Below are 21,145 nucleotides of genomic sequence, written 5' to 3' on the forward strand. Positions count from 1 at the left end.
ACCAGGTCCTGTAAGACCACAGGATTGCTCTTAAAACTAACATGACCATTCTCTGTCAGGTCCTGCAAGACCACAGGATTGCTTTTAAAACTAACATGACCATTCTCTGTCAGGTCCTGCAAGACCACAAGATTGCTTTTAAAACTAAGATGGTTTTAGAGTTTTCCTTGTATCCTCTAAATCTCCAAACCATAAAACTCAGTGTCACTCAACTTCACTCTGTTCTGACTTTCCTAAGTCTCTGGCAGCTTTTTCTTTCTTTATGTGCCTTGAACAGGACGTTTGCCATTCATTCACTCACTCAAAACTGAAGGAAATAAGGGTAGTGTATCTCACAATGATGGCCTAACTTCAGAAAATGCATCTCATCTCTCCCATTACAATTTCTACTAAATTCTCTGTAGGTTTTATCTTTTAGTAGACTGTACAGGGTTAACCCTCCAGGGGGAGTGACCTGACCCTAGGTGGTCTTGACCCTTCCCCAGGGGTGGGTGTGAACACCACCAGATGATTCATGGTTAGCCCACTCCCCCTTCCTGTCTAAAGGTCTATAAAAAGCAGCACTCCCTCTGTGCTCCCTGCTTACCAGCATCACCATCCTGTGCCTGGTTCTTACCACATGGCCATCAACACAAGGCAGACAAACCCCTTACCACCAAAATCTGGTTGCATTTACACATTTTGTATTTGTTTTTTCTCTTTCCTAAACCTTTGTAACCTTGGATACCTTTTTAATTTATTGTTAAACTTTTCACTTCCAGATCAGAGTGAGATTATTGCTTTGGGTGTGCTTACTTTTTCCTCTCTCTACATCTAATTCCTTTCTTTTGGGGAAAGAAGAGGGAGGAAGGAAGGGCACTCTGTAGATTATTTGGTTCTATCAAATACATTTGAGTCTCTGGGGATTTAAATTAGAACCAAGACCTAGATAAACACAGCACTTGAACTACTGTACCACGTTAATCAGTTCACATATGTAGCTAGGAAGATATTACCTTTCGTTGTGCTTTGGTGTTCATGTTCTTACATTGTGCAGCTGGAGCTGCCATGTGCAAATTGGGGGAGATATTTCATACATTGTAGTGAAATAATTTAACACTATGAATATTAAAACCAAGAGCAAGCCCCCACCCCCAGTGGCCATATCCCAGTCTTTTTACCAATTCTATTGGCATTTTTCTGACCTTGAAGTGACTGTCAAAGGAAGTCATTGGTTTGCTTTTTTTTTTGTTAAGGAAGCACTTTGTTCTTAGCAACTACATTTGAAAATAGAAACTACCAATATCATGCACCACAATGCAGTCTGAGACTTGTACTTTATATTGTGGATGGTTTGTTTGTTTAAGTGCTCCCAGGGTATGTTCATTTGAGTGAAAATGATAGCATTAAAAATCCTGTTAAATATAGTTGTATATTTTAAAAGGACATCTGTAATCACTATGAAAATGTTTTATTTGGAAATATTTTAATACACATGTTGAGCCCTAACCTGACTTTAAAAGGTAAGACATACAAATTGTGCCGGGGTAGGTATAGGCTGGATGTTAGGAGGAAGTTCTTCACAGAGAGAGTGACTGGCATTGGAATGGGCTGCCCAGGGAGGTGGTGGAGGCACTGTCCCTGGAGGTGTTCAAGAAAAGACTGGATGAGGCACTTATTGCCATGGTCTAGTTGAGTGGCTAGGGCTGGGTGCTAGGTTGGACTGGATGATCTTGGAGGTCTCTTCCAACCTGGTTGATTCTGTGATTCTATGATCTTCTCTTATATTTTTATATATATATAAATATATAGTTTCTCTTTAATATTTATATATATATGTGCCTCTATGTATCTTTATATATATCTCTCTTTAATATTTATATATATATATAAATATATAGCTTCTCTTTAATATTTAGCCAATGGCATCCTGGCCTGCATCAGGAACGGTGTGGCCAGTAGGACAAGGGAGGTTATTCTTCCTCTGTACTCAACACTGGTCAAGCTACACCTTGAGTGCTGTGTCCAGTTCTGGGCTCCTCAATTCAAGAGAGATGTTGAGGTGCTGGAATATGTCCAGAGAAGGGCGACAAAGCTGGTGAGGGGCCTGGAACACAAACCCTATGAGGAGAGGCTGAGGAAGCTGGGGGTGTTTAGCCTGGAGAAGAGGAGGCTCAGGGGGAACCTCATTGCTGTCTACAACTACCTGAAGGGAGATCATAGCCAGGTGAGGGCTGGTCTCTTCTCCCAGGCAACCAGCACTAGAACAAGGGGACACAGTCTCAAGTTCTGCCAGGGGAAGTCTAGGCTGGATGTTAGGAGGAAGTTGTTGGCAGAGAGAGTGATTGGCATTGGAATGGGCTGCCCAGGGAGGTGGTGGAGTCACTGTCCCTGGAGGTGTTGAAGAAAAGCCTGGCTGAGGCACTTAGTGCCATGGTCTGGTTGAGTGGCTAGGGCTGGGTGTTAGGTTGGACTGGATGATCTTGGAGGTCTCTTCCAACCTGGTTGATTCTGTGATTCTATGATTGTTTCTTTTTTGTGTATGTACATGCTGGGCTTCATTACAGTGCACTGTTCTGCCTACAATATACTCTGTAATTCTTAAATACTCTTAACCAAAGAGTAGTTTAGAACATGAATAGTTCTGCTGAATTCAGTGGGACTTCTCAAATGTTTCATTTTGGCATATGTTTGTGGTATCTTTGGGTGCAGCCAATATTTTCTTCTGAGCAGTAACCATGCTAATAGGTTATTTAAACAACTGAACATGTAAGGCCCAAACCTGCCACTCTTGCCTAGAGGAAGAGTCATTTTTAGTATCAGCTAAGTACTTCTATTTGGATTTCTGGACAGTGGGGGGGGGGGGGGGGGGGAGGGGGCAGAGGAAGGATCAAGGAGCAGCATAATTTTCACAAGCAGTAGTTGAAGGCTGAGGCACCTGGGCTGTGTACTGTTTCAGACTGGTTTTTTTTTGCAGCAGCAGCATGCACCTGAGTGCTGTGCATTCTGATTGCATTATCCACACAGTTTTGTACATAACAGGAGAGGGTTTTACCCATGGGTGGCTATTTTTCATGTGATTGCACTTATTAGTAGCAAAACCCAACCTGTTGCCTTTCTGATCTCTGTGAGATCAGAAAGATGATAAAATGTTACTCGGAGGTTCTCGAGCTGACTTTCCATTTGAAGTGAAATAAAGCCAAGCATGTGAATGTCAGCAAACGTGTTTATAAGGGCAGGCAGTAAAGCATACATTATTTAGAAGGTTGAGTCATGAGGCTAGTTGAGTTTGTCGTTTTACATCTGGCACGTCAGTCAAAGCTGGGACAGCTGCTGCCTGTCACTAGTGCTTTGGTGATGCATTGTCCATCCATCAACGTTAGCAGCCAGCAGCCCTCAGGAGTGGTGAAGAGCACTTTGCCTGGACCTACGTGCGCTTTCAATATTATCATTGCCAACACGTTTGAGGCCAGCAGAAGATGGTTTCATAAAAGGGCTGACACTTTTCACATACAGTCTCTTACTTGATGAAATATTTGAGGAGGAGTAGTGTTTTGTAATTAGTATATAGAAGACAAAAAAAAATGTATTTAATGTTGTAAACTATTTTACATCTGTTCTGAGATTTGCTTTGTTTCCAAGCCACCTTAAACCACTTCAAAAAGTGATGTCAAAAGTTGAAGTGCAGTCAGTCAAAACAGGAATCAGTGAGAACAATATCTTCCACTGAATATTTATTAGTTGTTTTTTTTTTTCCTTTGTACACTGCCACAAGATAGATCTGTATGCATTAAGAAAATTAACATGAAGGTTCTGTCAGTCACGATTAAGCACAGATATATGTGCTCGGGCTAACAGGACCCTTACATTGCCATGCTTGCATCTGAATTCAGTGCAAAAGTGGAAGTCCTAACAGGCAATTTTAATGGACATCCTCCTGGTGAAATTAGTGGACACTTTGAAGTGCTCAAAGGTCAGTTTTGTACCTTACTGAATGCCAGACATTGCTTTAATTATATTACTTCGGTTTATGGGTTCTGAACATGTCCAGAGAAGAGCAACAAAGCTGGTGAGGGGCCTGGAGCACATATCCTATGAGGAGAGGTTGAGGGAGCTGGGCCTGTTTAGCCTAGAGAAGAGGAGGCTCAGGGGTGATCTTATTACTGTCTACAACTACCTGAAGGGGCATTGTAGCCAGGTGGGGGGTGGCCTCTTCTCCCAGGCAACCAGCAATAGAACAAGGGGACACAGTCTCAAGTTGTGCTGGGGGAGGTCTAGGCTGGATATTAGGAAGAAGTTCTTCCCAGAGAGAATGATTTCCCATTGGAATGGGCTGCCCAGGGAGGTGGTGGAGGCACTGTCCCTGGAGGTCTTCAAGAAAATACTGGATGAGGCACTTAGTGCCATGGTCTGGTTGATTGGTTAGGGCTGGGTGCTAGGTTGGACTGGATGATCTTGGAGGTCTCTTCCAACCTCGTTGATTCTATGATTCTATGAAGAAGAAATTTAATTTTGTATTTCAGTGGGTGTAACTTTTTGCCACTTAACCACCTGAAATAATGTCAGTTGGGTTCCTCAGGTTAAAAAGAAAAAAGGGAAACAACGAAGCAAAAAAGAACCCACCCCACTGTGCCTCTTGCCAAAAGAAATACTATCCTCAGGTTTTGATAAAAGCACAGCATGAGTTTTTGAGGGGGGAAAGGAGGATGAGTCCTAGGGGCTTTTGCTTTCTTATGGAACTGGAATGTCTCACACCACTCCCAAGTACAGGGCGTGAACCTGCTGGTCAGCACTTCTTTTGTGGCTTGCGGTTTACACCTGTCGTGAAGTAGGATAAGGACGGGAAGGAGAGATCTCTTAGGAATTTGGAAGGAACATTTATTCAGACTCTGGATGGCAGGTCAGGAATTCTACATGTCTTCTCCGGTGGAGAATATGTGAAAGCTATGTACCCCCTTCCAACAATAAGGGTCACGGTAAAGCAGGCTAGAAGAGACTCTTATTCATGATGATATGCAGAGCAAGGCAGCAGGACAAATAAATGAAGTGTCTGCTGGGAAAAGGAGAAATTGCTTTATTTAGTACAGTGTGGCTCAGCCTTTATGTGCTGCATCCTCATTTTCGTTGGTTTATATCCGTTAAAGGTTTGTTTTGCATTAGGTAAAATAAGGACATTTATTCAGTGATTAATTAATGCTGCCTGAGGCACCACCGCTGATCATAAAGAGTAGTGTCTGCATATCACCTTCTAATCGCCTGTTCTCTGTGCTTCTCAGCATATCCCCTGAAACTGAAATCCCCTGCCAATGTGTTGGGGGCTTTTTCTTCTCTTTCCTTGAAATATTTCTTTTCAGCCTTTTTCGATGTCAGTCCAAACTTGTCCCAGTCTGCAGTGTGTGGATGTATGTGACAATGTGGGAGGATAAGGGTGTTTGTGTTGTGTAACTGTTTTGACTTGATGATTTCTTAGATTCTGAAAAACTAATTGCACTGAATCATGAGCTATTTTATGTGAGGTTTCTTTTAAATCTGGTTAAGTATTCTTCATATTAATTTTAATGTTTTTAATGTTCGTTAAGTTGCCATTCCTTTTCATTCAAGTGAGAGTAACAATAAAGACGACAGCATTGTGGAACTCTCAGATGTTTCTAGGAGGCTTTTGGCCACAACAACCCCAAGCAGTGCTACAGGCTGGGGACTGAGTGGCTGGAAAGCAGCCAAGAGGAAAGGAACCTGGGGATACTGATAGATAGTAGGCTGAAGATGAGCCAGCCAAGAGAGCCCATGGCATCCTGGCCTGGATCAGGAACAGTGTGGACAGTAGGACAAGGGAGGTTATTCTTCCCCTGTACTCAGCACTGGTCAGGCCACACCTTGAGTGCTGTGTCCAGTTCTGGGCCCCTCAGTTCAAGAGAGATGTTGAGGTGCTGGAACGTGTCCAGAGAAGGGCAACAAAGCTGGTGAGGGGCCTGGAACACAAACCCTATGAGGAGAGGCTGAGGGAGCTGGGGGTGTTTAGCCTGGAGAAGAGGAGGCTCGGGGGGACCTCATTGCTGTCTACAGCTACCTGAAGGGAGGTTGTAGCCAGGTGGGAGTTGGTCTCTTCTCCCAGGCAACCAGCACTAGAACAAGGGGACACAGTCTCAAGTTCTGCCAGGGGAAGTCTAGGCTGGATGTTAGGAGGAAGTTGTTGGCAGAGAGAGTGATTTGCGTTGGAATGGGCTGCCCAGGGAGGTGGTGGAGTCACTGTCCCTGGAGGTGTTGAAGAAAAGCCTGGATGAGGCACTTAGTGCCATGGTCTAGTTGACTGGATAGGGCTGGGGGATGGGTTGGACTGGATGATCTTGGAGGTCTCTTCCAACTTGGTTGATTCTATGGGAAAATATTTCTCAGTCATAACCAGATTCAGTTTTAGCAGGAGGTGAAATAATTGGGTTAAGAAGTGAATTACATACAAAATTTTTGCTTCCAGTTTTCTAATCTATTCCAGGAGGAATGTGTACAGACAGACTCTCACTTTCCATGTACATCTCTGATTAGTGGTGAGTTGAGAGGATGTGCAGTGGGGAAAATGTTGTTTGTTCATATTCTATATTGTAAGTTTTGTTCACACACCAATGCAGAAGTGATTTAAACCCCTGAACATAGGAAGGATTCAGTTTCTGCCAAAGGATGTTATGGATCTTTTTCTATGTCTTTGTTTCAACTTCCCAGGTTTTTATCTTTGATTGGAGGAAATGCAAATGATATAGGAAAGTCAGATATGCAGCACAAAGTAAATGCAGCAATTCAAAAGGAAGGGCTGGAGGACACAGCCAAAAGACTAAACACAACAGTGCACACACTGCAGCTTATCATCGATGGTCTGACTCAACCTGAGGGCTTTGACATCCGAACAGGTAAGCCTTTGTTTTGAAAGTTGTTATCTCAATTTGTTTGTTTTACATATCAGTTTTAAAATAGCATGTTTTCAGCTTCTAAAGTTCATGAATGTGTACCTCCATTTCTTTAGTTAGGCATGTGATGGTTTGGGAGTTACCTGCTTCCCCACGCTTAAGAAAATCACCTAGGCTAGACTCAGCAGCTGGAAATTAAGGAATGAAGCTACATTTACAGCTTAGCACATGTCCCAGGTTGAGAACTATTGGGTTAAAAAATCTTCTGGGGACTAGAAGATTGCTATTCAATCTCATCATTCTGCTATCTCTTTATAAGCTCACAACAAGGTCAGTTCATTCTCCTTTCCTCCTCCTTCTGCCCTGGGTCTGGCAGGAGCCACTTTATCAGGAAGAACATGTAAGCAGTAGGCCTGTTTGGGGGCCTCCAGAGGCTTGTTTAGGCCTCCTGGATGGCAGAGGCATTGGTGGGGACAGGGGAGGATCAGAGCACTGGAAAGTGTAGATTTAGGGTTTTTTGGGTTGGGGGAAAATGAAAGGCAGTTTGCCAGGGATGTGGTAGTTGCTTTGTAATGTCTATCTCTGTGTCTCTGACTAAATATAATTCCATATTTTCTCTCCAATTTCATTTGAGAGGTTAATTTCTGTTGGTTATCTCTTTAAAATACATGACAGCACAACATACAAGCATAGATACACAAATATATACAGTTATATGCAAAGGAAAAGTAACACAGAAACACAATACCCCTCCCAGAAACAATCAGAGTCCCCAGGAGAGCTCCCGACCCCCTTCTCCCTCCTGCTTTCCCTTCCTTCAGAAATAACCAGATCAGCCCACGTATATCTCACATGATAAATATAGAGATCTGAGGTGAGATGTCAAAAAGAGATGACAAGGAGGTTAGAGAAAAAAGGGGTTAGGTGGATTAGCGAGAGAAAGGCAGAGTCAGCCAGGGACCAGACTGCCAGAAAGAAGGCACAGCCCAAAGTGAAGAGCTGAGCAGTGTGTGTGTGAAGTGCCCAACTTGTCTCTATTTTGACTAGCTGTGTTTCTCAGCAGAAGAATGGTGATATAGGGCACATGTTGTTTTTCTTCTTTCTTTTCACAGCTAAGGATTTAATTTCTCTCAGTGAAAATTAGCTGCAAACTAGCACAAGGCAAAATAATGGCTCTATCATAGTCAGATGTTTCTTTCCAGCTCAGTAGGTAAAGAGTGTGAATCCTGTCTTCAGTCATGGCATTTTCAGCTGTAGAAAGGGGAGTTGTATGGCTGTTAAAAAACAAAATACTTTCAATATGTTGATTCCCTGCTGATAAAATCTGTGTTGGCTCTCCATCATGGACTGGAATACTGAGACCAAGCTGAAACAGTAGTAATAAAGGTCTATGGAGCAGTAACAGCAGCATATGCAGTTCTGTTCTGTTGCAATGTTTCCTGGAGATAAGTGTAACTGGAGCGCATGACCTACCTTGGTTTAAAACTTTGCAGTACTGCTGAGCGTTATAAGGTGGAGAGGAAGAAAAGTGAAGTAAGCAATGAAGTAGACATCTGGGGATGCTGAAACTCACAGCTGAGTTTTCTTACAATAGGAAGTAAGTTAGGCAGGAAAGATTCAGGCTTGTATTAACTGAATGATCTTGGAGCTCTCTTCCAACCTGGTTGTTTCTATGATTCTATGATTTTTTGTCACAGAGAGAGCAGTTAGACATTGGAATATGCTGTCCAGGGAGGGGGTTGAGTCACTGACCCTGGATGTGCTTAAAAGTCATTTCAATGTGGTGCTTGGGGATATGGTTTACGATGAGCCTTGTAGAGTAGCGATAGCAGTTGGACTTGGTGATCCTGAGGGTTTTTTCCAACCAGAATGTTTCTGTGTGATTCTGTGTGATTGTTTAATGTCATGATGCAGATCTAGAGCAAACCTAAAAACAATGTGTTGACTTTTCTCTTTAATATGTGTTGAGAGTGAGTATTCACCTTCCTGTATAGACATTTGTATAGGAATTGAATTTTGCATGTAATTTATGTAGGTCAAGTAAGACTCCCTCAAGTCTTTCATCACTACCACCAAGAAAATTTAAGGAATCTTTCAGTCACAAGCTACTATGCTACACGCTTCTGAGATTCTCTTGCAGTAGTCTCACACTGTGGAGTTCAGTGCTTATTACACTGTTAATTGCAGTCTTTGAATGGGCTGCCCAGGGAGGTGGTGGAGTCACTCTCCCTGGAGGTGTTCAAGAAAAGTCTGGCTGAGGCACTTAGTGCCATGGTGTAGTTGACTGGCTAAGGCTGGGTGCTAGGTTGGACTGGATGAGCTTGGAGGTCTCTTCTAACCTGGTTGATTCTATGATTCTAGTTCTATGATTCTGAATCAGATGTTTATCACAGGTGGGTCTTTATTTAAAACACCATAATGAAGTAGTATTTGGGACCCTAAAACAAACCTCAATATGACTTTTTAGTTAGAAACAATCATCTGGAGATAGTGCTTAGGATGCAATGAAAGCTTTTTCCCCACTGTCTTATTTTTCTGTTTGTTTCTTATAACAGATTTCTTTGTTTGTTTTTGTTTCTTGTAACAGATTTTGATAAACCTGACTTCAAAAAAAGCATAGTCTGCTTTGAAGACTTAAGTGTTGGGACTGTTCTGACTGGCAAAGTTGAGAACGCTACACCATTTGGAGTTTTTGTCGATATCGGTGTGGGCAAAGCAGGTCTGATTCCCGTACGCAACATCACGGAAGCAAAGCTTTCTAAAGTGAAGAAGAGAAGAAGCCTGGGATTAGGTCCTGGAGAGAGAGTGGAAGTTAAAGTGCTTAATGTTGACGTTGCTCGATTAAGGATCACATTGGATCTTCTTCGTGTTTTATGAGAGGGTTTTTTTATGATGGAGGCATCGTTTTAAAGATGAAGTAAGCTCTCACATGTTCTGGAGATTCAGGCATTTAATGAGAGTCTTGAAAATAAGCAAGGTTGAACATTTCAAAATGTGTTCATTTTTCTTTTGTTTTAATTTTTATTTCTTTAAAAGAAAAAAAAAACCCAGAAGATTTCCCACCATTTGTTGAATCCTTTCTGTTAATTATTGGAACAGTTTTACTTCCGAGCAGCCTTGTTATATGGTCTACAGAACAAAGCAAGTTCCGTTGGGTTGTCAGATCTCTTACCTGTGTTGTCTGTGCAAGATCTGATCTTTAGTGAGTACTGCACAAGCAGACACTGCTGCTGCTCCCTTTCAAAAAACACCTGTTGAGTTTGCCTCTCAGGTAGAGAGTCTTAAAAGAGGGTACCTAATTGTAGAAAAAAAGTTCTCTTAAATGAGTAATGACTTCAAAGGTAGACTTAAGAAAAAAAGAAAGAAGAGCATCTGCTAATGATGGTTCAGAAGTAGCTGTCTTTATCTGAGCAATGTTGCTAGGAGGTCTGCTTACATGTCTTACTATTGCTTGTTCAGTTGTTAACACATTCTGATGTTCCTTGGGAGTTGAAGGAACTGTGCCCAAAGGTGTCAAAAGGCATTTCTGTTGTTCTGTAGTTGTGCTAAATAAAAATATTGGTGGGCATCTTTTCTCAGTGTGCTGGTTCTAGAAGTGATTTAACAGTCCTTGTTCTCTCCTTCAGTAACACTTCATCTAAAGAACACAGCTTGTGAGGAGGCATAAGCACTATGGCTGACCTGAATGTTTTGCTCTTTCCTGAGCTTTGATCACAGAATGCAACCCATGGCCTTATGTTGTTCCTGACTTCAAATGCTTCCAGTCTCACTGGGACTCCTTTAATTTGACATCAATACTTTTTTTTCCCTGTCTTTGGTACAAGATATTTTTTCTGTCAGTTCTAAGTGGAGAGCCTTTTTTCAACACTTGTCTTTATATTCTATGCTTGTGAAGATCATAGAATCATAGAATCAATCAGGTTGGAAGAGACCTCCAAGCTCATCCAGCCCAACCTAGCACCCAGCCCTAGCCAATCAACCAGACCATGGCACTAAATGCCTCATCCAAGAAGGCAAATGGGATCCTGGGCTGTATTGGGAGGAGTGTGTCCAGCAGATCAAGGGAGGTTCCCCCCCCGCCTTTACTCTGCCCTAGTGAGACATCATCTTGAATACTGTGTTCAGTTTTGGGCTCCCCAGTTGAAGAGGGATGGGGATCTGCTGGAGAGGGTCCAGTGGAGGGTTGTGAGGATGATTAGGGGAGAGGAGAGGCTGAGGGTCCTGAGGCTTTTTAGTCTGGAGAAAAGAAGACTTAGAGGGGATTTGATCAATGTTTCTAAGTATCTGAAGGCTGCCAGGAGTGGGGGGACAGGCTCTGCTCACTGCTCCCTGGGATAGGACAAGGAGCAATGGGTGTAAGTTGCAGCACAAGAGGTTCTGCCTCAACACAAGGGGGAACTTCTTGACTGTAAGGGTCCCAGAGCACTGGCACAGGCTCCCCAGGGAGGTCGTGGAGTCTCCTTCTCTGGAGCCTTTCAAGGCCTGTCTGGATGTGTTCCTCTGTGATCTGTGTTAGATAGGATTGTCCTGCTGTGGCAGGGGGGTTGAGCTCGATGATCTCCTTGGGTCCCTTCCATCCCCTAACATCCTATGGTCCTTTCATCCTATGAACTCAGCAATGTATTCTGTGTCATCACAGAGACCATTGGAAAATGTCATCTCAATCTCTTTCAATTTTTTTTAGCACACCAGAATGGGAAGCTCATGCCTATTAATGTCTTGAATATTTGCAGCTCTACAACTGCAATCTAACTATTTGTCAGCTAATTCAGTGTCTTACCTACTTCCCACAGAAATACTTATTCTTTGCCACAGTGTAGCTGTTATGGTAGCCTAGAGAGTCTAATAAGGAACAGTGTGGCCTTGAGGCTTTTGTCATACCTTTGCCTGGAGATTTTGAAATTCTTACTTCTTGATCAGTTTTTCTCTTGAACTCTTGTAGCTTTCTGATTTCTGACATCAAAGCATCAAGACTGTTTTCTGTAATTCTTCTCTCCTTTGATTTTATGAGTGAAGACAAAGTTCAGACACAGACTGGCTGAGTGTTTTTCCCTCATCTGAGAACTCTTCATGATAGAGTCCTGTCTGCACTAATACTGGCTGAGGATGCCTCCAAGATTTAAAACCAAAACAAACAACTGAAAATGCACACACACAACCCAACATGCTTCATCAGGATCGCTCTTAAATGCCTCTAAGTTCAGTTTCTCAGGGAAATAATTAAATATGAGTCTTAAAGTCTCACTACAAATTTTACTTTTGCCTTAAGCTGTAGATTCCAAGGCATCTACTCACCATTCCACCTCTCCACAGGAGAATCCAGCTGTGCTAGTTTGAAGCAAGCTAGAATGTTTTGGTGAGAAGAACTAGACTACAGGATGTGAAAGGAAAACAATGGTGATGTCTACTTCACTCATAGGCTTACTGAGAGATACAAGAAGAAGAATCAAAACATAGATAATGCATCACTTCTGCTGGGGAGCTCTGAGCTGCATCTCTCTCTCTAACCTCACCTTCCATTTTGGACTAATCCACTTTGCTTCCTAACCCCCTGGCTGAACCTCCATTCTTCCTTGGGACTGAGGTAAGGTTGAGAGGGGTGGGAGAAGGTGAAGGGGTGGTTGGGAGCCCCTCCTGGGGACTCAGGTTTCTGGGAGGGCTGTTGTGTTTCTGTATTCCCTTCTACCTTGTGTATTTCTGTCTGTAACTGTATATACTGTAAACATCTGCTTGTATATTGTGCTAGCTGTAAATATAAGCTTCATTCAATTTCCAGAGCCATCTGAGTCTAGTCTGGGTGATTTCCAAAGTGTGTGGGGGGGGAGGGTGGGGGTGGCAGGGAACACCCAAACCATCACACCATGCCATTGATCTTAGCTGACAATCTGCTTTTTCAGTCCCACCCTCACTGCAATGGTCTGGTATTTTGCAATCGACTCCCTCCAGTTTGCAGACCCATAAGAGCTTCTAGAGGTTTCCTGTGCTTTAGATGTTACACAAAGGAGAAGAATTCTACCAAACAAGATGGCACTTGTGTGCCTGGCTGTAGTACTGCACGAGTTTAAAAGAAGCCATTTGTTTTGGGTTTATTCCAGCCTCAGGCAGTTTTAGACAGCCTATATCAATTTTCCAGAAACTTGTCAACCTCAGGAATGATTTAGTATGCTGTTAAACATAATAAAATCAATAGGAAAACAAATAGAATTTCCATGAGGAGCAGACGGTTGGAGAAGCTTGTCCATATGGCATGTAGACACGCTGGAATTTGGGGGCTTTGTAAGGTACTTGCCTTGGAAAAATTGCATACCAAGCAAAGGTAATGCATAATTCAGAAGAACAAATAGCCTAACATCTTTGTTGGAGTGCATCTTGAGCTTGATGTGTGTATTTATTTAACAACAAATACACTTCAAAACTCTATGCCCGGAAGCTGCAAACCAAACATGAATCGTATTTGCCTAATTTCAGAGCCTCACCCAGTCTGAAGTGAGTGCTGAGTTCTTAGTTCACCCTGAACAGCACCTTTGCTTTTTTAGCCTTCCTGAGGGTAATTTATGTAGCTACTTGGCTTTGCTTAAAGGACATCCAACTTCAGGCCATAGCAGTTCTGTAAACGATGGGAGGGAAGCAGCTGATTACACCAATCCATGTTATTCTATATCACTCCTTTTGTTCAAGGTTTCCTAAAGGGCTGTGAGGGGGCTGCTGTGTCTCTGGAGAGACACATGAAAGCTAGGCAAATCAGTACTTCCACTGCTCCCCATTAGAGACTGTCTAGAAGTTTGAGAGCGTCTTGGTTTACTGGTCCCAACTGTTCTTCATCCTCCTCACAGGCATGTAGAATCTGTTAGTATTTATATGTGTTTCATCTTGAGAAATCCCTACTTGATAAAGCTTCCCAAATGTTATGCCTGTGCTTCTTAAAGCAAATCTCAGCCACTACTTTTTAGAGAACTTTGGTTGCCTGTTTTCTAGTTGAGTCTCTAAATGGATGTTGCAGCTGTATGCTGGCTACCTGTATCTCCTGCCCATAGGCTGTTGAAGAATGCTGCTTATTTGGAGCTGTTGGAGCTGATGGATCACTTCCATCTAATCTGTACTGGAACTTTGACTGATTTGGTATTTGTCCTGATGGATATGAATGAGTTGCTCAACTTGTTCTCATAAACATTGAGTCTCCTTCTCTGGAGATATTCAAAACTAACCTGGACGCATTCCTGCGTGGTCTGGTATAGGTGATCCTGCTCCGGCAGGGGGGCTTGAACTAGATGATCTTTTGAGGTACCTTCCAGCCCCTGACACTCTGTGATCCTGTGATAAAGGTTTTCTACAACTCACAGCAGTGTCTAGAAAGATGGAATTGAATAGCAAAGCATAACAAGTCCAAGTACTGCACTGCAGACTTTGCTTACAGCCTCCACAACTTGGAGATCAGCAGTCGAAGTTCTTTAGGAGAGACCAGTGCTGGAATATTGCCTCTGTGTGAGCTCGTACAGGGGGGCTTGCCAATGTTAATCATTTTCTAGCTTTTGTTGCTGTTCCTATAGCTGTTAGGTCTCTCTTCCATGGACATCATCTAGCTGCAAGAAGAATCTGAAGAGATTATTTGCTCTAGAAGTGAGAGAGGTCTGGTTCCCGTGCCCAGTCCACAGTGACTCTCATCCAATTGAAAATTTTAAAGCTAACTAAAAGTTCAGGGTGGAGCACTCAAATCTCATCTCACCTGCTCTATCCCTGACCAGCAGCTATCAAGCTTTTGAAATTGGCCTGTTTATTGTTGTTTCACTGGTTAGAACTTTTACCTTATTTGGGTTTTTCTAGAATTGAAGAAGTTTAAGGCATGCTCAACAGCAGTCTGATAAATCAATAGAAACTTTCATCTGTTTTTTCTCCTTCTCTTCACAGAGAGAGTGATTTGTTCTTTACAGAGAGAGTGATTGGCATTGGAATGGGCTGCCCAGGGAGGTGGTGGAGTCGCCATCCCTGGAGGTGTTCAAGAAAAGCCTGGATGAGGCACTTAGTGCCATGGTCTAGTTGACTGGACAGGGCTGGGTGCTAGGTTGGACTGGATGATCTTGGAGGTCTCTTCCAACCTGGTTGCTTCTATGATTCTATGAAAGGAGACATCCCTTGGGTGGGGATATAGTGAAATGTGCCCTGAGGTGATGGGTCCCTGTGTGGCAGGGGGTGTGAAAGTATTTGGGGAGATTCCTAGGACGGTTATCACCTCCCACAGCCTGGGACTTTACCCCAGACGAGGCATGCGACCCTGCCAAACTGACTCACCACATGGTTGGCTAGGGCTGGGTGATAAGTTGGAGGTCTCTCCCAACCTGGCTGATTCTGTGATTCCATGACTCTTTTTCTCTACCGGGAACAATAATGAAGGGACCACTTAATAAACTGAGGATCCATATGGTTTCACTTCTTTTGGTCTTTATAAGATAGGCTTGAGTTCAGGATTTTGCTCATGGATAGGTTGTTTGTCTTCAGTAAGTAATCAGAAGACCACTACCTCAGAAGCATTAATCAAAGTGTTCTTTTCTCCTTTTCTCACAGATTCATTTATCCTACTGTGCTTGTAAATCACTAGATGAAAAGCACTTTCAGTAGGCCATAGCTAAGCTGGAGTTTCATGTTCTCATCTCTCGTCATCAGTCGCATTTCTAGTAAAGACAATGCCTTTATTTGTGGCCAAAGTGATTTTTGTGTGTGTATGTGACTCACAATGAGGTATGTGGAAATAATGCCATGAGAGCTATTGTGCTTGGGGGTCATTTACAAAGACTGAATAGAAATGAAATCTTAGGAAAGTATTTTCACCTCAGAATTAAATGTGTGGAATAGCTTGGCAGAGAGCGGAAACCGCCGCATACCAGAGGCTGTATATTGGCACCATGACTGCTTTCTTGTGTGATGGGGAGAGGGAGGGGCAGGAAAGGGGAAATGAAAGGAAATGGAGATATTTGGGGAAGAACATCCTGGATATGTAAATGGTCTTGTGGGAATGAAGTTATGAGGATGAAATGCAAATGGTAGTAATGTAATGGTAATGTGGTACTAATGGCATCTGAGCCTGGTTATCTCTTACTCCTTGTACCTCACATGAAGGTTGAAGTACAAATTGCATATCTCACATCAGTGCATATTGCTATTAAAAGAGTGGTATAGAACCATTTGGATTCAAGTGGGAGAGACACAAAGTATGTGCTGTTTAATTGATTTACTTCCTGTTTCCTCGTCTTGCTGCTTCAAACTAGTTTATTATGAGTAGATCAATCCTTGCTCATCAGCACTTCTGGCTGAGACAGTACAGCTGTCATCTGTGGCATATGTTGGCCCTCAACACGGGGAGAGGAGAGTCAGCAATTGTACCCATCAGAACTTCTACTTATTATACCTAGTGGGAAGAGTCTTTGAAAACCTAGAGTTTGTAATAACATTTTTTTGATCACTTGAAATTAGTGTGTAGCTACTTTCAGTGACAGGGACAGATACAGAGCCAGCCAGCAGCTGAAAATAGCAGAAAATCCAGATATTTGTAAATTGGGGAGATGTTTTTTCCCTAAGAACACAGCATCAGTCTTTTAAGACCTGCACTGGTGATTTAACTTACTTTAATGTAAAAACATGCTTATTAGACTCCAAAGAAGTGAAATCCTTACTCACCTGAAAGACCATCTCTCCTAGTATGAAATTTAGGCTGGAGGTGAGGAGAAAGTTCTTCGCTGAGAGAGTCATTGGACACTGGAATGGGCTGCCCGGGGAGGTGGTGGAGTCGCCGTCCCTGGAGCTGTTCAAGGCAGGATTGGACGTGGCACTTGGTGCCATGGTCTAGCCTTGAGCTCTGTGGTAAAGGGTTGGACTTGATGATCTGTGAGGTCTCTTCCAACCCTGATGATACTGTGATACTGTGTGATACTGTGTGTGATGCAGTTATTCAGTTTTACACTGGAGTATGTTCTCAGGGTGTTGTCTTGTATGCACTGTCTAGTTTAGAATTGGTCTGAAGCAGCCCAAGTATGTTAATCTTTGACATATCTTGTGAGGCCTTCTGTTTTCTGGAACACACAACGAGTGGTAACCCTAAAAGCTGAAAGAAATATCTTCTGATGTTTGCTGCTGTTATATTCTCAGCTTATTTGGTGTGTGTTATATGAGTGATATGTAGGCACTACCCATGGAAGGGAGGGGCAGGTGGTAAAGCTTATAAAATGAACAAAAACATTCGAAATGGCATAAGAGGAAAATGTCTGCCTGTCTGTAAGGAATCCTTGACAGTCTCTATCACACTGTTTCCCACATTTCAGAGTACTGAGGTTCTCACTTGGATTAAGTTGCAGCAAGTAGTATGTTTCTGAGGGGGGTCAATGTCACTTTTCATGCCTTACATTGCTTGCTGGATCAGTGACAATCTGGCCTTTTTTTAGAGACCAACGGGACAATGATAGAAAACCCTTCCTATGAAAGTAGAGCTTCAGCCTGTCTCCAAAATCAAGATTGCCCACAATCAAAATACTCTGAAGCAGTTGTTCTCCTTTTACAATTGTGAGAGGAGTAGCATCTTCAAGGCTTGCCTTTGCTGAACGGGCTAGCACTGGTTTGGCATTATTTCTCGGTGCAGGTCTGCTTGTTGGATTGTTTTCTTTCGTTTGTTTTTTTATTTAATGCTCTGCAGTGAAATATTTACAATGTCATTATTTCAGCATATGTTTTATGTCTTTTAAGTGTAACTTCTCCCTGGGTTTGTTGTGAGAAATGCCAGAGCACTTTCCTTACAGTCAGGGTGACAGTTACGGTATTAACTGATTTGATGGTTATCACATCACGACCGTGTGGGAAGGCAAAGCTCTCTGCAGGCTGTCTCTATTCAAGTAGAACTTCTAGGTATTGTATCGTATGGGATAAGATAATAAAGGATTGGTGCTTATGCCCCTTGGAGGGTTTGTCCTTTACACTGAGATATGCGTTTTACAGGAGAAGCATTACGTGAGGACCTCGTCTGAAGCAGGACAATGGTGTAGTACATGTTCACAGCTTAACTGTTAAGAGACCAAGGATAAGTTTAAATGATGTTTTCTGGCCTATGAGTGCTTGACTTTTCAGCCTGAACAAAGGGCTTCCCAGAGGTGTTACAGTGCCCTTTCCTGGCTCTGTCTTTAAACGAGAGACTAAAACTGGTAAGATGGCAGTCCCAAGTCCAGTTTCCACTGGATTTAGTCATGTTCCACCACAGGCATCACACCACAGAAGCCTTTTTATAAGCTTCGGGGGCCCACATTTAAAGCCTGTTTGACATTGCTGTCAGGACAAGGGGCAGTGGGTGGAAGTTGAGGCACAGGAGGTGAACCTGAGGAAGAATTTTTTCACTGTGAGGGTGACAGAACACTGGAACCAGCTGCCCAGGGAGGTTGTGGAGTCTCCCTCTCAGGAGATATTCAAGAACTGTAGAGATGTGTGATCTGGTCTAGGTGATCCTGCTCTGGCAGGAGGCTGGACCACATGATCTTTCAAGGCCCCTTCCAGACCCTGACATTCTATGATTCTATGATCCAACAGAAACTAATTGTATTCCTTGTATTACCCTTTTTAGTCTGGAGAAGAGAAGACTTAGAGGGGATTTGATCAATGTTTCTAAGTATCTGAAGGCTGCCAGGAGTGGGGGGACAGGCTCTGCTCACTGCTCCCTGGGATAGGACAAGGAGCAATGGGTGTAAGTTGCAGCACAAGAGGTTCTGCCTCAATACAAGGGGGAACTTCTTGACTGTAAGGGTCCCAGAGCACTGGCACAGGCTCCCCAGGGAGGTCGTGTGGTCTCCTTCTCTGGAGCCTTTCAATGCCTGTCTGGATGTGTTCCTGTGTGATCTGTGTTAGATAGGATTGTCCTGCTGTGGCAGGGGGGTTGGACTCGATCTCTTTGGGTCCCTTCCAGCCTCTAACATCCTATGAGCCTATGAGCCTGCTGGTGCATAAAATGGACAAGGCTTTGGGTATTATTGCCATAAAACTACTTCCAGGAATTGCTTACTCAACGAGCTAATTAAACAAAGCTGTGCCATGGCAACATCTACTTCAGACTCTCTAGGTGGCTTCTCTAATCTTTTTCTTTTATTGTCCCAGTGACTTTAGCACGTGTAAAATCCTGATGTTGCATACTTTTCCTAATGGAGCCATGCGCATTTCAGAGGGGGAAAAAAAAACAGGAGAGAAAAAAAAAAACCAAGATGCACAAGTGTGATGGTGTCCCCCCCCTCCCCACTTTGGAAATCACCCAGACTAGACTCAGCTGGCTCTGGAAATTGAATGAAGCTTATATTTACAGCTTAGCTCAATGTACAAGCAGATAGTTACAGTATATACAGTTAGAGACGGAAATAGACAAGGGAAAAGGGAATACAGAAACACAACAGCCCTCCCAGAAACCTGAGTCCCCAGGAGGGGCTCCCAACTGCCCCTTCACCTTCCCCCTACCCCTCTCAACCTTACCCCAGTCCCAAGGAAGAATGGAGGTTTGGCCAGGGGGTTAGGAAGCAAAGTGGATTAGTCAAAGAGACGGCAGAGAAGGGTGAGGTTAGAGATGCAGCTCAGCCAGTTCCCCAGCAGAAGTACTGAGTGTTATCTACGTTTTGATTCTTATTTTTATACATCTCAGCAAGCCTATGAGTGAAGTAGACATCACCCTTGTTTTCTTTTCACAGCCTGTAGTCTAGTTCTTCCCACCAGAACATTCTAGCTAGCTTCAAACTAGCCCAACAAGCGTACTGCATTCTTCAGTTGTGTGCAGTGCTTCCCCTGTAGCCACAGGAAACACCTTTGTTGTTTTTTCATTTAGACTCAACTAAATGGCTCTCTACTAAAATAATTCTTGGAGGAGCTCACATCAAATGGAATAGGAAGATTTTAATAAGTAAAATGTTATCAGTGGAGCAGAGTTTGACTGTTCATCATGCCTGCTATATATTGCTTTGTCTAACAACTTGCCCCAGCAGGCTTACAATTGCGCTCTCTCTGAAGACCCTCCCAGCTGCAAGACCTGATTGACGGAATTTTTGGGCAGATGCACTTGCCAGACTCCAATAAAGACAGGGCCTTGGGAGAATCTAAGGCAATTATTGGCGGGCAGCAATCCACTAATCAGACAATTTCAAAATTAATCCCACAGTCCCTTACTGTATTAACTTTCCTCCTTGTTTGTATTTATACAGCAAATTCATGACTTCAGTGAATACTCTCCCTTCCAGCCCAATTATGTCTCTCTGAGGGTATTAAATTAAAAATGGAAGAAATATTGAAAATGACTTGCAATTAGTTTCTGTAAAAGGTGGCATGGCACTTGCAGGCTGGGGTTCTTAATATGATGCTTGATAATAAAAGTAAACAGGATTTTTTTTTCTCATCACACAAGTAAGGCAAGTATTCCTAATATGCCTTGTTATAAAGTGGCCTATATATAATGAGAGAGGGGGGAAAAAAAAAAGTGATTTGATTTTGGAGTTTAATTATATTTTCATAAAATTCTTCTGGAGTAACTGACAAGTCCACAGAGTCTCCAAATCACATCAGTAGATTTTGGTCTGTGCATTCTGATTTATCTTTCCCTTGTTTTATTTTGATCACTTTATAATACAAAATTGTATTGTGTTTGATTGTAACCTGCCTTCTAAATGAAGACTGATCTAAACAGAACTTTTCTCTCCTGTGGAAATGAAATACAGAACTATCTTCATGGTTTAAACAAGTCAATGCCAGGAGTCCTTGGCTCAGGTACAGTGTTTCTCACTCTTTCACTTCTGGGTTGACTTCCTACATTGGCTGAAGCATTGCTTCTGCAATGGATCTGAATATAGATTTAAATTCCTTATTGTTGAAAAAGGGACACCAAAAAGAGACTTTAGGCACCTTTGCACTGTAGATGGCTGTTGGCTTGGGTACTGAGAACACTGTGCACTTCTGCTGTTTCCTGAGTGGTATGTTTGGGGTTTGCTTTTTGTTTATTACTGATTGCTTTGCTGATCCACTTGGAAGCCAATTGATAACTCAGTGTACACGTGGGTTGGAGAGCAGGTGGTGTATTGCTAAGTGTAGAAAGTATTTCCAAGTTGAGAAAGATGTAGAGCAGAGAATTCAGATAGAGAAGCTTAGGCACAAACCCTTCCTGGGTAAATCTGGTGGGTTCAGCCAATTTCTCTGTATCTCAGATTTCCATCTTGTGTGCCACCTTGAATGAATGCTGTGGGTAAAAACAGAAAGTGATGTGAAAGTTTTACTGC

At 42.9% G+C, this 21,145-nt stretch overlaps 1 protein-coding gene across 1 annotated transcript in view; it reads left to right on the forward strand.

Moving 5' to 3' along the window:
• SRBD1 (S1 RNA binding domain 1) overlaps positions 1-10,448 on the forward strand; it is a 142,334-nt gene extending 131,886 nt beyond the window's left edge. The window contains exons 21-22 of the mRNA XM_064158381.1: positions 6,694-6,878; positions 9,463-10,448. Of these exons, the coding sequence (XP_064014451.1) occupies positions 6,694-6,878; positions 9,463-9,752 (475 nt within the window). The 3' untranslated portion in view covers positions 9,753-10,448. The remainder of the gene's footprint in view (positions 1-6,693; positions 6,879-9,462) is intronic.
• Positions 10,449-21,145: the final 10,697 nt, after the last annotated feature.

The sequence above is a fragment of the Pogoniulus pusillus genome, chromosome 18 (assembly GCF_015220805.1).
Source record: "Pogoniulus pusillus isolate bPogPus1 chromosome 18, bPogPus1.pri, whole genome shotgun sequence".
NCBI lineage: Eukaryota > Metazoa > Chordata > Aves > Piciformes > Lybiidae > Pogoniulus > Pogoniulus pusillus.